Genomic DNA, 24,534 nt, shown 5'->3' on the forward strand with positions numbered 1-24,534 from the left:
TATGTGCGCATTTAACGCTCTCTTGTGAAGGAAAACATCGTGAAGAAAACGGCTTAGGAACCAAAAAGTTGAGGGTTAAGCACAGACGGTCGATCATCTACCTGCTTATCAGAAATGATCACGGAACTGATACTGTAATCTAAGACCCACACCTAAAAGTTTGTATCGATATCAGTTCAGTACGTGTTATTCAAATACTTTTCCCCTTATTTTACATGAGGGTTTCAAGAAGATCGCCTTATCTAACCGCGTCATAGCATTTCAAAGTGATTCATTTGTCAATACTATACACCAAATATTTTAACACTTCCTGCGAGAACATAATGCTAATTTGTGGTTGCAGAGGGCATGAAGTATCTTTTACTATTAAAATAAAATACACACATATTACAATACCAGCATTTTTAAATTTCAGGATATTGTATTTTATTGGGGTGGTAATTTTTTTTCATAATACTATCCTATGTCTTCCTATATAAGACAAAACATCTCTTATAAATAAACGAATAAATGTTTTGGTATAATGATAGACTGTAATCTGCTAGAAATATATTTTTTAATATAGACGATAACTCACTATACCTAGAAACGAAATCTGTGTCATCGCAGTAAACTACGAAATCTCCTAAAACACTATAATTCGGTAATAGGAGATAAGGCGTATAATAAAATGGAGTATGCAATAATGTTTTGTTTTCTTAAGATTACAGTTCAAAGTAAACGTTTACATCTGATTACACTAATTGAATGTAAGCTCCCACAGTTCCCACATCTTATCAGAATCGTTTCATCTATTATTACGTAGTTATTAGACATTCACGTGCCTTTGATGCACCGATGTTACAAAATAAACATAACGAAAATCGACGAAACTGTGTATGGAGATATTTCTTTGGAGGTATTGGTAGCTTGTGTATTTATTTTTAAATTGCTTTCACTGAGACAAATCAATAAACCATCTAGCCAAAAATAAGGCTAATAAGTAGTTAACAACTAACATAATTCACTAAAGTAAAATATGATAAAAGTGTTAAATAACAGTTATATCAATAATTTTTGACTTTTGACGAAAACAATACGATTTATCGCCCTCACGTACATACCCTCACTTGTACACCATCACGCAACGTTTAATGTATTGTTTTTTATTTAATTCTTTCAACTTTTTTGTAAATACATAATCTGTATTCCATTTTTGTTTTTATCATTATTTTAATTGTTTTTTGTTATACATAATTTATGTTAGGATTACGAAATAAATAACAGTTTACATTAAATAAAGTGTTTATCAAGATGTCGGCATCTTTTATACACTTACTGGTCACATAGTGACTAATACAAAATCGAATTTAATATTCTTTCCTGATAGTAATACATATATTTTAGCCAACTGAATGAATCACAGAGGTTCTTAATACGCAACACGTTTTTTTATTGTAGAAATAACACGGAGGTTTAAAACAAATTTAATAGTTCAAATTTCTGCTCTTTTCCATGGTTGATGCATGAATTCCATTCACGTAATAAAATTACTAACAATATAATGCCGAAAAGAAATACAGCCTACGAATTTACACGTGGTTTTTGTCCTAATATGCATGAATAGGAATTCAGATCATGTTTTGACATGTCAGAATCTAACCTGTTGTTCTAGTACCGGTATTCCATTTTTTTTATCATACGGCCGTTTTGGGTACAAATATGGCCAAATGTGTACAAAATATGAATAACTGACAAGAAATTTAACCTTTGATAAACAGCTAACAAAAAATCAAGAAATACGTAGAATTCATTGTTAGTTGTGGCAATTATACAAATTCCCACGATTAATTGTCGAGTCGACGGTAATGTCTTCTTAGAATTAAGTAGAGTCAAATTTAAATTGTGTATTATATAATATAAACACATAAATTCTGAAGATGTTATTTGAACAAAAGATAATCCAGACTCTTGACTACGCAATTAATTAGAATTAACGTGATATTTCTTATATTCTTGTAAATTATCTCTGGATCTGGATGTCTCTATAGATACACAACGAATCACAAATTTGCTACATTAAGTATTCAAAATAAATATAATTAATAGTTGTTTTTTTGTCAACGTTATAATATTAAAAATCACCTTAAAAATTACAGATATATATAACAAACTAGTATCGAAAACTTTGCTATAATCTATGAACACTATAAGTCTTTACTCTGCAAGTCCATATTGCAGAACTCGAAGTAATGGAAATAGCAACTGGCGTTGACTAAGTGTTTTATAACAAAACTAACACACATTGCAGTGTTAAAGTTAATACTATACAAATTATATATACCTCTAGGAAATCATGAAAAACAACGACGTAACTCATCACAACACTTGTTCTTTGCACAAAATTTATACAAGATGTTTTTATAACACACGTCATTTGCCAGCCAGTACACAAATTAACTAAATTAAAGCCTATATACAGCCTCACCTGGTCACCCACGTATCCACCTGACCTCTACTGCTTTTCTACTTATGGGCATCATTTCGACAAAATGTATTTTTTGTTACCATGTTACAGGAAAATTGATGTTTACTTGCGTAGGAGATTAAACTATAAAATAAACGGTAAAACTTACTTATAACGACTTTTATCTAAAATGTATATATATATTTTAGTGCATTTTATCTGTCAAATATCTGGCGCGATAAAACATTCACTTTTGCATTATTGTAAAGTATATATGCGTGTTATAAACAATATGTTATTTATAGTACAAATACTGTATAAACAACAAATGGACAAAGAATTAAGATATTCATAAATTGAGTTATATTTTCTGAGAATCGTCAAGTCTTAATTAACGAAAAATAATATATATTTACGGCGTAAGCAAGGTTAACGACATTAATGTAAATAGCAAAAAGGATAAAAGCAATATTGATAAAGATTATTAAAACCATTTCACGCTGGCTGGCGTCTCCGTGCCAGTCCGAGGCGAATCTCCGCCTCAAACCGGTCTCAAAGTAGGCTTGCAAAATCGACTACAGCTAACGTATTGTGGTATAGTAACCAAAATAAACACTACTTTTAAACAATGTTACTTGAATATTGTTGAAATAACGGTATCTGTTTGTATCTTATTATTTAAAGACAAAAAAGTACTCCTTGTAGATGCTAATGAATTGTATTGTATTGTTAAGTCGCATAGTACAAGATATATTTTTGGGTTCTTATTATGTGTCCTTATGCCGTCCTGGCAATTGGACCTAATCGCATGGAGTATCTCGAATGCGCCTAAAATAGAGTAAAGCGATAGACAAAGTAATAAATCATAAAACTAACGCACGTCATTGTGCGCTTACGCATCCGAGGAACAGATAATGCAGCCTAATGATAGACTATACGAACAATCAAATGGCTATCATACGAAAGTGGTGGTTTTGTTCTATTTGGCTCCCTAACGCCCGAGGCGCGGATGTAAATTAAAAAAAAGATAATAACGCGTGCACGGTCATCCGTGAGAACGAATTTTGTGGTGCCGATTTGAAAAGATATTGCAATTTAAATTTGATAATGAATAATAACTAACCCGAAATTTACAACTTCTCTTGCTCTACAACTGTCAACTTTATTTTTTTCTGATAGAACTGAAACTATATTTTGGATCTTTTTCTTAAATACAGTTACTAGACTAGCTGCTTTCAGGCGAACTACCCACGACACAGAGAATCCTAATATGGGGGCCAGTACACTTTCAAATTCACAAAAAAGTGTGTGACTTTACATGAATTACAATTCAACCTAATATAATTATGGCTTATAAGTAATATTATGTTGACTTAATTTTCTACAATACTAATGAATTAAACTAAGGTAATGTTCTGACACTATGTTCGTGTGTCCGTGTGTCACTTTTAACTAAACATCCTTTTTTATTCTGTATGAAGTTTTTTTCTTTCTTTCATTACTTTAAGTTAAATTGTAAGCATTTCAATTGCCATTGCCTACGGATAAAATTGTAAAACTTCGCTAGTTTGTCCGGCAATCATTCGGCTTACGAGTGCCACAGTTGTTAGGTTACATAGACATAACTAAGTATGTCAATTAAAAACTTAACACGAAGCAAAACAATGGCGATGCGAATAGGACGTTTTGTGTTAAATACGGATGTCTTTACCGGTTTAAATCTTAATTTCAATTGTTTACATTCTGATTGCATACTATGACCGTGTAATTAGGTGTAAATGTCGTAATTTATTTTTATTAATTCATACATTTAAAATATACGTTTATATAAATATGTATATTGTTATATTAGCAAGGCCACGAAATCTGCGTTGGGCTAGTGACTCATCGAAGGTCGTAGGTTCAAACACGACGGTGCACCAATGGACTTTCTACGTGCGCATCTAACACTCGCTTGTACGCTGAAGGAATACATCCAAAAATCAACGATGTGTCAGTTCTGGATGATCACCTACTTCTATGAAATAATAATGATCAAATACACTGATGCAGTCCGAGGCCAAAACCCATTTAGGGTTGTAGCTGTAAATAAATCAAGAAGTGACAATGAATACATGCTAACATAGTCACACAGTTCTACAGAACCGTCATCACAAAATTAAATATTAAAAGGCAGTGCGCGTACGCATTACAAAACGATGACTAAACTTTTGAGCTTATTTTTCAAGTCTCCCACAAGTTAACACTTACGCGAAATGATCGGGCGTACTTGGCGATTCCGATCGCGTTCGAACGAACCACAGATTATCTAACAATACACTATTTTACATTCTGTGGAATATTGTCTTGATGTCTAGTTTTAAAATGTATTCAAATAGTATTAAAGGAAATTTGATAGTTAATTTTATTGTATTTTATTAATCATTTAACTGGCAATCAAAACATTTGTGACGGTCGTCCCTTTAATAGGAAAACCAACCGGATGTCCAATATATTGCAGTCAAATTACGATCAAAGTTTAAACTAACATCCGGCCACTTGAAGATTAATTCGAATTTCACTGGCCACAATAAAGAGGAAAATTTGAAATATAAACTTTTAATTTGCATTCAAGCTAATTAAGTCATGTAAATACTGTTCAGAATTTATTAACCAAAAAACCAACCAAAACTGATGGTTGTAATGATCAATTATTCAAATCATATAAGCCCTATTCAAATCCAATCAAAGTATAGGGTTATAATTTTATAATAAATTATACAATTTAAATGTGAAGGTGTCTAATTAACTAATGTGAGAATTCTTCTTATCAATGTCAATCAACTGCCTAATTATCAGATATATCAAAAGAATGGTAGCTTATAATTTCATTATGAATACTATTTTATTTTATCGTCATCAAAACGATTAGTGTGGTAAAGGCCGTTTCTATTAAACCCAATAAAGTTAAAATAAACACGCAAATATATATAATTATATAATAAAAATTAATTGAATGAACCAAACCGAATTAGCCAAAGGATAGGTCAATCAATTTGCTTAAGATGCACAAAGATTTATTGAGGCATAATTACCAACTCCCCATTGTGTGAGTGCTTTGTCAGATAAATCATTTCAAACTTATACCAGTATTACATTGTTTCATTATCGTGTTATTATGTTACATTTTTAAAATTCGAATTACAATTACTGTGCAGTGTTTTATGTCAAATATATAGTAGGAGGTAATCTCTGTAAATTATTTCACTTATTAACATATTTGTTATCGGTATTATTTGTGTTCTCCGATTTCCACGGGAACGACGTCTTACAAGCATAAACTAGTCTACGATAAATCGCCTCTGTAACTCGCAATACAATACACAATATGTACCCATCTCTGTAAAACTATATAAAAAGACAAAATATTTACCGAACCTTACTCAACATTAACCCACGATCTAATTAACCACGTATTATCTCAACTACTAGATCAAGGGAGAGCTACAAAAATAGTTAAAGATATACAAGTCGAAGGTTAAAAGGTACTCAAAGGGCTCCAGCAACAAACATTCGATACAAAACAGACGCACTTTGTTTATAATCTATAAATACGAGGGCCCTTTGAGCTTTTATAACAGTTTTTGTATGATACAGCTGGTCAGTTTTTGCTGCTACAGTTCTTGTTATAGACTGCATAAGCTGATTTTTTAGAACAACATCGTAACGTACGGCCCGCGTGCTTATTTGTTCTCCCCTCTATGTATTCTCGAATATCCATTGGTAACATTACATAAGATGTTTGTTGAAGGTAAATGTCCTATATTCAATCTAAAACAGTACCTATTCATGTATCAATTTCACCTATATGACTAATAAACTCGAAATAACATATATACTAAACAAGCACTGTATGAACACAGCTTCCGAGTTATCTTACTTAAGTATTTTTCATTCAAAAATAAACTTTTCGATACGAAACAAATCTTGTCATGTTTTAGTCCCTGAAAAATGATCCATTTCACAGCGTCACACTTGTATATGTAAATAAATTATCATGTAAAATTTAACGGACCGTTTCATACTAGAATTGTTTAATAAAATATACAATGTGGATAATATTGCTTACGTAATGAGGTTTTATCCTGAATATTTGAATTGTAATGTTTTTAAATATTTAATGTGTGTATGTAAGGGGGTCTCAGGATTTACTGCGCTCTTTGTAAATTTTTAACGAATTAAATAATAAGTCGGCACATATATTTAATATGTCAATAAATAAACCTACCTAAAGAGAATTTTCATTAAAATTTTGCAACGTTTTCAACATCGCAATAGAAAAGTGGTTAAAACGAAACTTGGGATGAGGTCAAGATAAACTTAAGGCCATTAAGGCGTTATTAACCTTGGACCAATTTATTTTTATACTAATGGCATTTGAAACATCATCTAGCTGAACGAAACGCTAACTATAGTATTTTTTTCATAATTTAAAGTTAGTTTTAAATAATATTTTTTACATTCAATGCGATTTTTAAAACTTTTTAGTTTCTTATTTGTTATAAATATGTATTGTCAAGAACAAAGTTGTATGATTGATTCTTCTTCATCTGTAACTTGTCCATTTCATAAAATTTGTTGCATTCTTACCGCGAGTGGCTGTCCCCACATTGTGGTTATTAAAAGCCTATTATTCGCAGCTGCCGAATCAGCTGATCAATGTAAAATCTCTATACTCAGGTAGTATTTTTTGCCGTCAGCTGTTAGATGCGTGCGTTAAATCTCCCGAAATTTCCGTTGTAACATCTGCGCACGCGCACCTGCCAAGGCCTTTTCCTGGTATGCAGCATCTGCTTGTTATCAATAAATTTTCATATCGTAATTGAAATTAAGCCGGCCTCAAAGCCTATTAAACAAGAATTTCATTCGAGACCTTTTATGGGAATATCAACATATTTCTCCAAGGATATAAATATATAATTTTTAATACCAAAAGTCTTCCTTAACTTTTACTGTCCTGTTTTAATATAATTTATAACGTGTGTTTATAGTAAACCCTTTTTTCATATACACGATTTCCAAACAATAGAAGAATTCTCTAGTATATCGTAAATCTTGGGCAATTCATTGTTTTCTAGTTTCGACATAGATGATATTGGCAACATCAGTTTTATACAATCTACAATTTGATGGATTTAAAATGAAATAGTATATAAATATTATATTATACTTTCAGATTTACAAACGAGTTTATCGTGTAATTTATTTTACATAAAATCGATTATAACATCCAATACCTAGGGATATTAATACTTTATTTATGTATTCAATAAGAAAACAAACACATAACAAGATATATAAGAATTACGAGATATAACGATAGAAGTGTCTCACTGCTTTACAGATGAGACACTGTAACACACTGTGATGAAACACCACCAAAATAAACTAATAATTCATACTAACACATGAAAATGTAAACACATTTTGGTATCTTCGTTCCCTCTACCACTTATTTAATGATTGCCTAGGTATAGAATCTCTATTGGACGTATTCAAATAACATTTGGTATTATTTGTGTTAGCTGTCTCACTCAAATGGAATTTAATCACGCGATTATCATCCCTGTCCCGGAAATGCAATCTTATTTTTTTGTATCCGCACCGATAAAGAAATATCCCGTATATCATGTAACACATCCGCTGATATTGGAATATTATGACTCAAGGGTAGCATTGATACTAGGCGACTAGTAACTAGTCAATAATGTATTATATTTATGTAATACCAGAAAATAATTATTATCAAAAATAAAAATGAGATTTTTCATTATACCAATGCATTATACTGTGTAAGGGTTCCCAAACCCTTTTAAGTAAAAATATACATGTAAGAGATTCCAGCTCTTCAGTACTAAATAGTTATTTCCTATTAATTTTTTTTGTTTCTTTAATTACAACATTGAAAACTGTTTACAACAATTTCTTCCATTTTCTTAACAAAAAGCATTACGCGACGCGCTTGAGTGTGTAATAAAATATGCGCCAATTTCGCGCCTCTATTAATCAATTTTCTTTTAAACAAAAGTAGGTAATCCGTTTTGACATAGATTTTTGCGTTAGCAAGGTTATTGTAGTCTGTGGCTATCTTTGATATCGGAGATAAACAATGTTGTCGGGTCACGCATTTGTTTCAATTGGGTAAAAGGTATTTCCGTAATATTCATAATTTACGACAATAACAGAGATAACAAATACAGGTCACATTTGTATGTGCTTTTTCTACGCTAGCAGAAGGAGCATGTAGAAAGAAAGCCATGGTATAAGCTTTACCCTTGAAGAGGTTCCGATTCCAACACTGAAGGAAGTTAATAAAGAGTAACAATAAAAAAAACAAATCTAAACTGTATATTCAACATTTCTAAAGATTGGAAATATCCGTTACATTTTGTATCAATCGCAGGGAATATTAAAAAAGTTTTACAAGAATATATGTTGTATAGATAATGCTTACCTTTAATCAATATTTATTTGACCTAATCAAATATTGAACGTTATTCCTTGTCGGTTGCTCAAGTCACATAACGATAAGCATATGATTCTTAGCAGTTTTGCAAAATTGTTTACGCAATGTTGAGGTGGATTGCGACGTAAAGACGTTAGAAATGTTAATAAGGGCTAAATTACAGAACGATCTATATTAATTATGTTTAATTATAATTATTAGCCAGATTATTTAATGTACAACTTTGATTATGGTTGTTAGCCTATAATTACAGAACAATAAAAATCAATAAACTGATGTTCTTGAAACACATGTAAGTATGTGAGCAAGTAATGCTTGTAAGCGTGAATTATAAAAAAATACGACCGTAAATCTGTAATGAATTACCAAAACGAGGCCAGCACTGCTTCGGCATGCAACTCTCATCCCTGAGGCCGTAGGTTCGATCCCCGGATAGACTTTTATTTCTTTGTACGCATTTAACATTTGCTTGAACGATGAAGTAAAACATTGTAAGCAAACCGGCTTGTTTTAGACCCAAATCTGATGCCTAAAAAGGTTGTAGCGTTATTTTGTTTATGATACACAACGCGTTACTAACCCACGGTCCTTTTGGGACCTCGAACATTCGATTTCAATTAACATCATTTTTTATAACAGAAATATTGCAATTGTCATCTAGTAACTAGAGTCTGGTTCAAAGGTTGATAGTATATTCAATTACAACAACAGCCTTCAAAAACTGATGATTTACTGATTCGTAGCGCACACGCAACGCGTTGAAATGCGTTACGACGTGACTTTATTTGCTACTTTATAAACATTTCAATCTAGTTGATGTAATAATGATAGTCATAGATCACTATTATAACTATTCAACTATATTTGTATCACAAAAGGTAAAATGATTTTTATATAAATTGATATAATTATATGTACGATAAATCAAAGTATTTGCATTGGTTTTTTTAAACCTGCAATAGTTCTGAAGTGATTGCCTTTGTTTAAATATTTTTTTCTCTTTAACAGCTGATATTTTTTTATAACAAGGTAATTCTAAAGGCTTCATTGACATATCTCTTGAATGGGGTTCAATAGAGATCCTCTTTACAGGGATGTCATCGAACAGCTGACGTTGTAAAAACCCTCGTTCACTCGTGGATAATTTGTCGCACGCTTAATTTAATAAATAATATTAACATTAGAGTCCTTTTAATTAAACTTTTTGAAATATACAATGTCTAAATAATGAAGATTTAAGAATCTTTAAAATTAAGATTTTAATACATTACGAGCAAGGTAAGTTGAATACTAAACTCAATTTAGTTGATAGGTTATAGGTTGTAGATAACTGATAGGTTGGATTAAAACCGATTGGTTGTGTAATATCATTATGATGACTATGAGCCACTAACTAAAAAAGTTTTCTATCAAGTAAACCATGCGTTCCATTTTCAAATTGTAATTTTAAAGTCATGTGTGCACGGTTCGCTTCCCATCAGTAGCTTGCACATGGCATCCAGGAATTTGACACGCAGATGTTCTTTCCACAGACAATAAAATACCTATAAAATATTGCAACGCTATGAGACTGTGTTCCGGGCTAAAGTTATAGAGCGTGTTTCAGGTAATCGCTTAAAACGTAATAAGATTTTTGTTTTTATGCCAGTTTCACGGAGATGCAATGGTAGGTATAATTGAGAAAGCGAGAAATATATTATTTTATGAATCACGCGAAAAAAAATTGATCGCTAATCGAGAAAGTTATCTGTGACAACCATTAGTGCGTGAGTTGCGATGCATACGACACCATCAAAGATTCTGTTGTTTAAACACTTTAACACGATTGTCAATTGTCAAGTCCGTCGTGAGCTAACTTAATGAAGACTAGTGCTTCTTGGCTCATACGTTTACCGTAGAGTTACTGTAATCTCTAACGTGAAGAGGCACATATATTTTTAACTTATAAACTAGTATTATGCTTACCTTATGAGAAGATAATGTAATAAATAATTCTAAAACAATATTTCCACCACACAAATATGCAATATTTTCAATATTCTTTACCTACATAGTAATAACCTTTTATCATTAAAGGCGACATTGACCAAACTTAAATTTGTTAAATTTCTTATTACTTATTATTATGTAAAAAGTTTCCAACCTAAACTAAAAATTATAGGCTATATTGAATCCAACTATTTTGGACACTTTAAGTCATTATTTTCATTTTTATTTCGTTTAAAATCTACTGAATCTTTAAAGTCTACTGCAATTTTAGTCGCCATCTGTAAGCCCTGACCATTGACGGACTTTGTATTCAAGACTATCAATGAAATGCAGTCTGCATTCCATACAGACATTTGCATCAAATGTTTCCATCATATCTTTAAAAATGCACTCGAAATTAATGTTCATTTTAACGATGACAAATAAATTTAAGTTTATTACTTTCTTCGTGTCGTTGGTGTAACAGCTTGTCTAATTTTAAATTAGGACATTGTGTTTTATAGCTGCTGCGATAGTACTTTTGTATATAAGTTAAAATACTTTTGTATTAAATTAAAAAAAAAGTCTGTCTGTTATTAGATGAATTTTAATACGCAATACTTTACTAATTTGTAAACAATTAGAGCATACGAAACTGAATATGTGTTTGATAATATTCTGACATAATGGGTATAACTAATAATAATGAGACATAATATCTATTTTAAACAACGCGACGTACTAATTGATAACGAGATCGTTATAAAAACGGACAAGTCGCTAGCCAAACAACTCTTAGCTTCCGTCAAATAGCTTGTAGGTATACTTAAAAACGTCACTTGTAAAATTAGTGAAAGACCTAAATCCAACACTTCAGTATTTAGAAAGGCATATTAAAAGGTGAAAGTCATGTACTAGGTATCATGGTTTGCAAAAACTCGCATCTCTGTGCGGCCTTGCCAAGGTGATTGCAAGGGGGACAAATATAACGGTGCGCTGCGCCGCGCACCGGCTGCCTCTACCACTGTAATAAACATTCATACAACACCGCTTTATTGTATAACCAATGCCGGCCGCGCACTATACACGGTTGTTAACCTACAAACAAAGCCTTCCATGGAACATAAATTTGCCACTCGGTAAAAGTACCACTTGAGGCTACCCGTGAGAAACGAAACACGTATAGTTCATTTCCTTTCAAAGATATAGCTTAATAGCCTGCTAATATGGCGTACCTCGGTTTGCATTTCGGACACGTACACCGTCTTTAAAGGGAAACCAGTTAGTTTTAACTGTGCTATCGCGGTTTTAAGGGATGAACTAGTTATTGTTTGTTTGTAAACATATTTCATTGTTACACTTCAATCCACTTAGATTACGACGATTTGGGCATATGAAGGAATTATGTAATTAAATATTATATTCTTGTATGTACTCATGATTCAGAATTCAAGTACATATACCTGGGTAGAGACAAATTTGAGATAATATCCTCTTTAGAAAAATAACAAATGTAATTATTATGCAGGCGTATTATCAACTATATCAAAAATAACTAAAGGTTAGTGGAACTTACGATTTGACTGATTTCTGTGATGGGTATTGGCGAAATTGTTTTTTCCGATCCTTGCGGGAGAGATGAAGCACTAGGCGTAGGCGATACCCCGGGGGAGTTGGGCTGGACATTGACAACGCTTTCCTTAGAGGTGCGATTGGGAGATAGCCTCGAAGGAAAGCTAAGCGTCTTCGTCCACTGCGACAAGCTTCGCACCATCTTGAAAGTTCATAAGCACAACACGACACTGAACTTCGCTACAAGCGACACGTCCGCTCTCAACGAACGCCGGCGAACGAATAAAATGCCATAAAGTAAACAGCCTGTGCAAGTTGCGACGAGTTCATGTTGATTCCCGACTGTGTGTGTAGGGTAGGGTATATGTGTGGGTGACCACTGTGTTGCAGGAGGACCCTGAAGTTTGTTGCCGACCAATCATTTGTTTACTGTAACTATTATTATTATTACAATAGCATTTGACAAAGATTAGTAAAGCTCTTAAAAGATGTGGCTATTAACTAATATATTTAAAATACTTTTTTGTATTTTCTTCGTATTATTGCTCTATTATATTTTAGGAAATTATGCGTTTTATTTCTTATAGTATTTATTTGACTTGCATATTGGCTGTGATTAAACGATTATTGTAAATGTGTTTCTAATAAGAAATACATTTGCTAAAAGATTCAAATTCATCTTACTTTAATAAGGATATTATGTACGGGAATGACTGTGGTAGAGTTATAATCGTTAAAAGATTTGAAACGCTATATAGAGTGCAAAAAATAACTGCACGTGGCATTCCAAAGGGTGGCACCCTCCGATCAATGTGCAATAAGATGCGAGTATGGGGAACAAAGAATGTTATTTATGGACCCTAATATAGCTAGCGAATCATTTTCTTATATTACATCTTATATTTGTTACAATTAATTTCAACATTAACTATAATATAAATATACATAATATAAATATCTGAATCCAATTTTATGTTTGTATTAAAATATATAAGTAAAAACGTAACAAACGTAACGTAAAAAAATATTTGATAATAGAACAGTTAATTCAATATACAATATATTTTTGTTGTACATTACTGTAAATAAATTTTTCCAGGGTATTAAACATCATTTTTAAGTTCTTAACATTGACTATTATACATTTTTATACTTATAATATTTAACTTCCCACGCAACATTAATGTGAAGAAAATATTCCTGATATTCCTATAATTTTACTTCCACAATTTTTTTACTTTTAGTAGCTATTCACACTAGGAGGTTAGCCATGCGCGGATATAAAACAATGGTGTTCATTGCGTGTTGCAACTTCCGACGAGCCACGTGCGCAGGCGCAGCTGCCTAGTACCGCCCGCAGTGCTTACGCATTATAAGTGGAACACTCAAAAGTTGGCTTAACTCTCTAAAATATTAACAAGTAACAATTTAAAAAAAATAAGTTTTTGTGCTTAAATCTTAAATAATTGTATATTTGTGTATATTTTCTATCTCTAGGCTTTTTACAAGTTGTTTAGGTATATATATATGTTAATTGAAAGCATTATGCTTCATCATTTTTTTGTCTAATCTTTATATTCAATGTAGATTTATACGAAAATGTACTAAAGTATTCATAATATTATTTATGATGCATATAAAGATCTAAGAACGCTCCCTTTAAGCAAGGCCACGCGACCGGCCCTTAGACAACATTTGTCTCACACTAAAAACTCCATAACCATTCTTTGTTTAAAACCGAGCGAACTATCAGACTTTAGTTTTGAATCAACCCTTCTCTAAATAACGAGGGTGGCGTGTGATTGACAATGCATTTCTGTTGGAATAGTTATATGAGATCGTAAATTAATGAATGGAATCAAACATATAGAGTTGAAAGCACTCGATCTCAGATTGCATTAAAAAAATCGATAAATACTGACGAAGGGTGACTAATGTGATCGATTTGGTATTCAGTTGACATGTATTTAAAATGTTATTCCGTTATATATCTTGATTTTACAGGAAATGTTTGTAAATTAATATTTTTCACTGGATTACTTGATATCTATAATATACATTGTGAGACTGCGTCACCAAGTTGACAATTTGATATTACTAAAATTAGTCATGAAAAACATATTTCTTTTGATCAATCCCTTGAAACCTCTAATACTCATAATGACAGTAAAACATATGATATTTACCCCATTAAGCATAGCCACCCTATATTACAATATCCATACAACAAAAATAAGCTGTATTTTTGTAATAGCTAAATGTATTTGTAAAAGTCGTACAAATTAGTCAAATGTCAATCTGTAGCATACACAACTTATAAGTTGTCTGTGATGCAGTTACAGTTTGTCTATTTTTATGCGGCCGTAAATTATAAAGTAGCACCGTTTGTGTTTTGTTAAAAGCTAATTATCTTCACACGTGTTTTATGCGAGACATTTCAAGTAATCCTGTAAAATCAGAAGTAATTACTACGATTATTTATAAAATTAGGCTGAGCTTTTAGTGTAAGAATAAAAATTTAGTTTACCCTAAGATTTAGAGTCGTTATTTTAAGTCGGTCGAAGTCAGGGTTTAGCCGAGTTGCGTTGCCAAGGTTAAGAAGTAGTATTTAGAAACATATTTCTTGTCAAACTTCGCCTTAAGTCTTAACTACTAAGCCTTAAGTCTGTAACTTTTTGTTGTATTGTTTTTTGTATTATAGAGAAAACTTTTGACTAATTTGTAAAGTCAGATAAAAATATAATAAAGTATTCATTACAGAAACATATTAATATTATTTGAAACTGTAACTCATATCAATGTAAGCATTTAGAACTATAAGGAGAAAATAATTTCAAGTCCATAAGTTTTTTTAAGAATAAAAAATAGAAGTGCTTCATTTGAATTATAAACTTATACACATCAACATAATCTGTATTTATCACGATATGAATGTCCTTTTTGCGCCTGATTCGCAGCTAAATCTCATTGAAGTCGGAGAGGTAGAGGAGGTTATCGATTTTGACATACAGGAATCACAGTTCGTCCTTTGTCTTGTTTCTGAATCTTACACGTAGTTTCAATGCATAAATATAACAAGAGTCTATAACAAAAATGATTAGAAATGCAGCAAAATCTTTCCATTAAAAGCATAATTTCCAAATCTTATCTCTCTTCCCCAAATCTTGGAATTTACTTGAGTTAGTGAAGTTAATAGGTAAAAATACTAATGATGGTATTAAAAACGAGACTAAGCGCAAACTATGTCTCCCGTATGTCAAAATCCGATACTTTTTGACTACTCAAGTCAGACTTGTCGCCTGGCTTCTGAATCTTACTCCTTATTAATATACTCTGCCAATTAGTAAATGAGTTAAACATAGTTAACTAAACAATATTTGGTTTTCCTGTTCGCGCTAAATCGGTGTCAATCAAAGAAGGATGACAATTGTCGATACGACTTTGACTTACGAACCGGAGATGTCCCGGCGTAATGGCGCAAGGGAATAAAATTTTAACCGCTGTCGCGTGCGCACTAAATGTATACCGCATACCGTATAGCATTTACTTTTTTTTTTGATTCATCATTGAAGGATCCAGTGTTTGGAGTGAGATGCGCCACCATTGATGGGAAGTGCTAGTTTTAGTCTTATCGATTATAAGATTCCTTTTTTTATTATACTGTCACGCGACAGCCGAACCAGCGCATATTATTTCACCGGGGGAAGGGAGAATCCTGGTTATAGCTTCTGGATACCCAGGCCCACACATTTCCCATACGAACAATAAATGTTCACTATTCATTAACTATCGTCACTTACATTAACTGCAAACAGTAAAATACCTCATTTAATTATAGCCTTTATTACTTAATCCATAGAGAATCCTTCCAATATACAATTATGAAAATTTCTAAAATTCACACGTATAGGGGTGGGGTACTCACCAATATTTTTCTAAACTAATTGCTATAACAGATAAATTATTTCCTCATTTGAAAGTGCCCCGGAAATAACCCTCTAAACGGATATTAATATGTGGGTAACTAATTAAATTAATCGCTTTATTACGTGATCTACCACAATAAAACAATTTGTATCACAATAGCAAGGATACTCAATAATCTATTATGTAATCGATAACAAATATAGAAACGTGTAAGCTAAAAGTTCGGCAACATATCTCCAAAGGCTAAGTCTATAATAACTTTACCTGACGCAGCAGTTTGGCAGTAGGTTACTAAGTGCCGTAGAAAGGTCATGTTATGTTTTCTTAAATCATTATTTAACTAATCAGGCATTAAATTAGTAGATAGGCACTGATATTTTTATATGTCATTTAATTTACCACTCCGGTTATAACTAATCATAAATTAAGAAACCAATGAAGGCAATTAATAATACACAAGTAGTTATAGAAGGTTTATTTGCGTTTGTTTATTTCAAAAACATACAAGACTGATACGGATGAAGATATAGATATTATATATGCTAACTTATTTTTAATATACCATACCGTCATTATTTATACTCATTTCACATCGGTTCACAAAACAATAAGGATTAATAATTAAGTCAATTAATCTAAGATGCAGTCCATTAAAAATAATTTTTCTTTTCAACTATTTTAAAATAGCACATTGTCCCACTTAATGTGGTTAATTGACCATATGCGGCCAGGACAAAAGCGTTTCACACCATGTGCGTCACGGACTCTTGAAAAACAAAAATAGATTTAGCAAAGCGACCCGCCGGATGGCCCGACCACCATCAATCTTTAAAACATGTGAATAAATATATTAAGACGCAAGGGAAAGAAAAGCTTTTTGTTTCACTCAAATTCGGCATAAATCTGAAATTGTTTGGTTGTTCCTTATGTCATTTAATAAATATTCAGCGAGCATTTGCAATTTCTATAAAAAGTCTAATCTAATATAAATTGACAATAGTGTACAACAAAATATAAGATCTAAGTAACATTCTACCAAATTTCGCTTTAAGGAAGAAATGTAAAACACGTATTAAAAAGTTGCATATTATTATAATTCTACATGGAATGTAATCACTCTCAAAAACAGTTTCCTAAAATCTCAAGAAAGATATTTATTTATTATATTCAAGATAATTAGTATTTATTTATTGCCTTACACAAGACGTCACGCAAGTCTAGTCCCTTTTTCTGATAATTATTTCTGGGACCACTTCTTTGTTCTATGTCAAGCTATGATACGCTGTGCGAAAAAATAACTGGAGTGTTTTTAATTGTTATAAAGTTATTGTAAATTAATATAATCTCTAAACTTTTATTAATTTTATGGTTTAAAGAATCGTGAACTCGTCACACGAATTTACAAGGAATTAGTTTTACCGAATGACCTCTTTGGCGCCGGATTTTTTAATTGTCTTGAATGGCACGTGGTCACGCGTCATATCCTACGTGACTTTTTTATTGACAGGTATTTATGTAACCACGTGTCTTATAAGTGAAAAAAGCGTTATATGTCTATGCATTTTATTGTACTATCTCTTTTCATCACACCATAAACACACTTTGACAGAAACAGACGAAAGAAGACTACTAAAAATCTTCCTGGGATTTATTTTGTATTTATTATATTAAAATTTTCCAATTATAATAAAGTATGCAATGAAGGGTTGAATGGTTATTTACGTTCTTAAAATATGTATACAAGTGGACAATGCAATATGCATTTAATTAAAATCTGTGTAGGCAGATTAAAAATTAATGTACACAATTTAGTGTTTCCTAATATTTTTTACGTTTATTAAAATATAGCTTTCAATTTATCTCCGTGTAGGAGTGAAATTACTTATCTATTTTGAAGCACAGATAATCCAAATTTGGATGTTGAATAATTAATGCCTATAGCCGTGCATATTTACGTTTATGTAGCGTTAACATTCCATTCCGAAGCCGCATTCACTAACAATCAGAATAGAGGCAATTCATAAGTTAACTGTCACTTTAGTAACGCTTTATAGACCGTTATGACGATTTGTTGTACAACCCTTACAAGTTACAGCAACAACGGCCGTAGACAATATTCTATTTTTAATCTGTCAATACTATTGCGTCATTAACATTCTCAATTTAAAATTTCTAAACAAAGAAAGGGCATAGAACTTTTAAATCATGTTATATCGAGGTGACATTGATGGCGCGCTTAAAAGAAAAATAAAACCAATGACACATTTATTAGAGCTGTCACTTACCTGTGACGAGTCGTAAGTTTAAAAGTTTAATTTGTGATAAGCTTAATGTGCGTTTAGATGGCGTGGATGGATGAGCTACCGGATTTTAGCTTTCACGTTGTTATGTAATTTTGCTCCTTAATTAAGACATGTGATAACCAATGTGCATTATAAACTCTGAGATATTTATTGCACAATATTACTTCAAAAATACTAAGATTTGCTTTACATGTATTTTACATTCTACTCAAAGTTGCGCAATAAATTCTGCTTAAACACCATTACTCAAAGTATCTTCTTATCATTATTGAGTTGCGGTATGTTATAGATTTTGCTCATTGCCCAATGCTGTTAATGTAAATTTAAGAATTTATCGACAGAGAAAACTTCAGGTAAAAGTAGAACTTTTAACAATGATATAATAATCGTAAGTAATTTCATTTATCATGGGGTTATAAGACAACGTCCGAACGCTAATTATACCCGCTGACAATACGGTTAGGGCATTACTCGCCTAATTCATTTGACAGCCAAGCATACGTAATCGCTTTCCCGCCTGCAATCATCGACAAGTTGTTACTTTTTTTGGAACGTTGACATTAGTAAATTGGTTTAGGAATTTTTAACGTGTAGGTATTGTAAGCTTGTTCTATTTTATATACAGAATGCGAGTTCCATTTTTGAATCATTGTTGAGTTGGTCTTATTATTTTTTTTAATTATTATTTTAATAAACACAGATTTTCATCATGCTAATAGGTCTGGGTTATAAAATAAGACTAATTAGAAAGCCAAAAGCCTAACTTAAAACTTTAATTATAGTACTTCAAATTAACTAACTTGCAGCACAGACTAATGAATGATCCATAGACAATGGCGGTACCACAGCTGCCACCAAACAATATATCGACAGATGTGCACAACGATTAAGCTTGATCTGCCAATTTTATTAGGCAATTTTGCCAGTTTTATCATCTTCGTTTAAAATGGATATTTATTAAATTGCTATACTCAATGCTTTCGTAACCCAACCGAATTCTATCGTTTTATTAGACGAGTGAATACATCTACGTCACAAGATTAATTATAACTATAATTATTTCTTAAAAATAACTAAATATGTACTTGAATTGATACAAAGCTTGTAACCTCCTATCCGTTTCGTCGACTTTCTGCCTCCACACCGCTATCCTCTGCTTGTTGTTGAGACCCATAGTTGTTTTGATTTAGTGAAACAAAGGGACTATGAATTATGTTATTAAATATTTGTCTATTTTTTAAATTGTATACATACAACTTTCATTTATTTTCTTTGTTTATAGTAACATCATTATTTTTATCGTAGATATGCTTTGTGAAGTCAAAGTGATGTGTACACAATTCACACAATAAAAAGCTAAGGAATGTAACAATTGGTCCCACGACTTTTAACTGACGTAATTATAACATTAGAGAACTTTATATTACAGTTAACTTACGTTATCTTGACCTTTCCTCTGTTTATTTAGATTAAAAACTAGTTAAATTTATAATTTGTTCAACGACAAAACATTTATAGACGCCCGCTGTTTTTAAATGTTAATTCTAGTTCAATTATTATTTTAAATCACAGATTATAGTGCTACTTAAATCTTTCATTATTATAGATAATTTAAAAATATTCCGATTTTAAATAATAGCCTATAAACAAATAATGACAATTAAAAAGAACGGCGGAGAATTTATTGCCAGTTCTTATAATCTAAGAACTGGCAGTAAATGTAAACTAACCAAGTGTACACTTGTATGAATAAATATTATTTTAATTTTTGATTTATTTTGTAATTGTAATTTTAAAGGTTTTTTTTTAAATTAAGTCAAAGCTGTCACATTATTTTTATTCTCATAGACACCTCTGTTACAGTAATATTGACATTTCAAGTACTGTTCTGAAAAAGGTAAAGTTATGGCAAGATGGTCTGAACGACATTCCAAAATGTTGTTGACTTAAAATTAATACAACGTCGTCTACATAACTGGTGTATTGAATTTGTTGATGTTGGTAATATAGAACACTCACACTTATTTATAAATAAGCATAAGTAGCTAACTTTTAAATCGAAAGTTTCGTCATTAATATTGGGTTGAAATATTTTGTAAAAATTACATAAAATTGTGGTAGAAATGCTTTGCACGGAGACTAATATCTTATTGACGTCTTGAGAGCTTCTCCGCAAACTTCTTCTTCTACAATTCAAAAAGAAACAAACAAAAATATTTCAAATATTCCTTATCATTTATATTTCAAAGCAACATAACACATTTAATTTAACAATCTTACAAATTATAAAACGTATAGAACCACATTACAGGACAATACTGTCAGTTAAATTGACAGGGGTCGTGCCGGTGGCGAACATTTAAACCCATTACAATATGGACGGACCACCCGAGTCCAGCCCGTCTAAATAACACCTAATTGGACGAAAGATAAGACCAGTAACATATGGTGACGTATTCTTTTGTTAGATGTATCTGTCTATTAAGAAATACGTAAAATTTATATCATAATGATTATGGTAGCGATAATGAAACTTTTTCAAAAGTTAATTGTTATGTCACTTAAATTGCTATTCAAGTTTCTATTTAGTTTAAAACTTACAAGACCTGGTCCTATAACCTGACAAAATAAACAAAGACTTGCTAATCTCCACAGTCAATTTTATTATTATTCACTGATTACATGATATGTATGGATACTATGTAAAGTTGTGTAATCTGTGGATAATATTTTTTTTACCCTATGGACATGAGCTTATTTGATATTCTGATTTTGATATTCAATCAATAATATTGTATGAGAATTATATAAGCTGACATTTGCTCATGTAATTGGAAATAATGATATTAACTTACATTGGCAACATTAACAACTATATAACTTAAATACTCTAGTTGTACTGTGCCTCTTCGTTTAAATTTCTCCTTGAAGTAAATCTAGGTACTGCACCTTATACTAACTAACTTCGCATATATTAATACGTGATGTTTTTAAGGCGTACGTCATTAATGGGAAATTATACGAATGTTCCGAATAGAAACTATTTACATGTTTGAGAAGGCAATTTTGAACCAGTCGTTAGATAAGTCTTCTATAGTTAATCTTAGTGATTAATATCCATTAGCAAATGAGTTATTTATCTTTCGACAATAGACTTATCTTAAATAAATAATAGAACTGATACTATAATCTACAATAATGTAGGCTTAAATCAATATAATTTATTTCAACTTATTACCCATTCTTTTTAGTCACTGAAATTTTCATGCATGTCTGATCAATTTGTATCGTGTTCAAGGCACACACAACGCATACCACTTCTAATATACCTATAGAAAGCAACTAGTCTTTAGCGCTAAACTTTGTAATAAATATTATCATACATTGAGAGAATTCTTATCAATTAGTAGACTCATTATAATACCGGCTAACGCTTTTTATTTGTTATTTTTTTATACAATTTTGAAAGCCATTTTAATTCCCGAATTACACGAAGAAAGAATAGCCCGAACACATTTATCATCTTTTTAGTAATACGTTTAAGACAATTTACCTTCTATTAATTCTATTAATTGAATCTGGTTTAAAATTACAATTTGGAACATGTGAGACGAATGTTACGACTTGCCCTAAAATTGTTTTGAAACCGACCGTTAATAAATCTATACTGACCTCACCAATCCGGTCCTGTCTAGCCGTTACATTGACAATTATCATCAGCTGCTCACACCCAGAGGCCACTGGTCAATGGCTCTAGGATGTAGGCTTTTTTATCAAGGCCGTAACGAATTTTTTATGAGTCATCAAATTTGTATTTCTCAAAATATTTACCAGTCCAATATTTTTTAAATATTTTTATCATTTAATAATATCTCAATAAAAATATATCATTTTACTTATATTGGTTATTTTAAATGGACTTTTTTGTACTTCATGGTCAAACTTCGAATGAAATGCATTACATAAGTAAAAACAATTTTCATCATATCATCAGCATAGTATGTATGTACTATAATGCTCATTTAGTAACATAGTTAGCCAATGATTTATCCTTTTCACTCTGGTGACATTGTAGATAAATAGTAGTTAAAAGAGGTCTCTTTAACTAATAGAAGCTTAAGAAGCACGACGAATATATACCTAAGCACATATTTTTAAAATTTACAAATACTTCTTTTAGTTACCATAAAATCTCAGAATCAGGACCACGCCCTTAAAGTATATTCCTGAAACTGTCGACTTTCGAAAGTATATCAATCAAATAAAGTCTCACAATACAAACATCATTGTACACGCCACAATTCTTGGGCGGTATCTTTATGACTCATTTCAATTTGGGCAAGAATGTGACCACGCGTGTGCAAACACGACCAAATCTATTAAGAATGTGGAGTATGTTTTATTGCCTTTTAAAACGCTAATAGATAAATATTTGTTCTCATCCAGGATTGTTAGCAAGTTACAAATTCGATTCTCAGACTACTAGTCCACACAGAGTGATTGGTTAATTTATTCGTCAATACAAGAAATGTATCTATGTTCAGAATATTTTACATATAGATACATAGATTTGATTACTATAGTTTGGAATATTTTAGATAGTGATTTCTTCCAGTCATCTCTAGTCGTAGATAAAAAAATATATATCTAAAGAAAAGTGCAGCTCAGTTACAAACTCTTGGCGTTGCGAGATGTGGGGTCACTCTACATCTTCTATGGAAAGTATTAAGAGGAGTTGTACGGATTATTACCTGCAGCTGAGTTTCATCATCGGACATCGAGGCAAAATACGAAATTCCACCGGTATCACCAAGGCAACTAAGCGTTTTATAAGGCAGTTTTTGCCACGCACCACCATTATGTGAAACTAGCTGCCCAATGAACTATTTCCGAACCAATTCGACTTAGGGTCCTTCAAAGAAAGAGCGTACCAATTTTTAAAAGGCCTGTAACGCACTCGCGAGCCCTCTGGTATTTAGAGTGTCCATGGGCAGCGGTATCACTTAACATCGGTTACAACATAACCGAAAATACTTTATAATAAATCTGAATCCGAGAATACTGTATTTTTTTTTAATGATTTAACTGAAAGTGCCGCTAATAAAACCCAAAAATAAGAAGTCGTGATTTATTGTTTTCTTTCGCAACAGTATTTACGTCGGCACTTGTTTTGTCTTGTCAACAATTTTTCTTATCTTTGTTTACTTCAAGTTATTTTCAGTCTTCCTGCTATTAGTGTTAAAGTCGTTTATTGCCCTTTAACTGTAATTAGTCAACGCAGGTGGTTTATCTATTAACCTGGTAAGACACAGCTTGACACCCTGACTTCTTACGCCTAATTTTATAAAGGAATTTAAATCTTCCTGGCATTGAATTAAAGTCGGCTTTGCATAAATATATGCCTAGTCACTGAAGGTGGCTAGAAAGTTTACACAAAGTAAATTCATTTTTGTGGTGTTACACTTAGAGGTGACTATTATGTGAGTTAAATTTGTATTTATTTGTTGTTTCTTAATGCCGCCCCTATCAGCGGGTAAGAAATTGGGTTAGGGCTGTTATCCTTATAAAAATAGTGTAAAAGTTCAAATACGCCCTAAACTAATTTCTGAAGTATAAAACATGAAAAAGTTTTTGAGTTTGTCATAAGTCACACAATATTTACATAAAATCGAAATTTGTTTGATCACAATGTGTACATTGTGCACTTTAGTTCAGATATATCAGAAGATCTATAAAAAATAAGATCGACATACTTTATTCAATGCTAAACTACATTTATGGCGCTATAACCTTTTTAGGTTTAGGCCCGAGAT

The 24,534-nt window shown here is 31.7% G+C and overlaps 1 protein-coding gene across 2 annotated transcripts in view; it reads right to left on the minus strand.

Moving 5' to 3' along the window:
- The window catches only part of LOC123720637 (TNF receptor-associated factor 4), a 57,887-nt gene that overhangs the window by 11,163 nt on the left and 22,190 nt on the right, over nucleotides 1–24,534 (minus strand). The window contains exon 1 of one of the 2 annotated variants that reach the window (XM_045677334.1): nucleotides 12,496–12,755. The exons of the other annotated variant lie outside the window; for it this stretch is intronic. Within the exon in view, the coding sequence (XP_045533290.1) occupies nucleotides 12,496–12,693 (198 nt within the window). The 5' untranslated portion in view covers nucleotides 12,694–12,755. Of the gene's footprint in view, nucleotides 1–12,495; nucleotides 12,756–24,534 lie in introns of those variants that run through there. 2 annotated transcript variants of the gene reach the window in all.

The sequence above is a fragment of the Pieris brassicae genome, chromosome 2, assembly GCF_905147105.1.
Source record: "Pieris brassicae chromosome 2, ilPieBrab1.1, whole genome shotgun sequence".
NCBI classification, from domain to species: Eukaryota; Metazoa; Arthropoda; class Insecta; order Lepidoptera; family Pieridae; genus Pieris; species Pieris brassicae.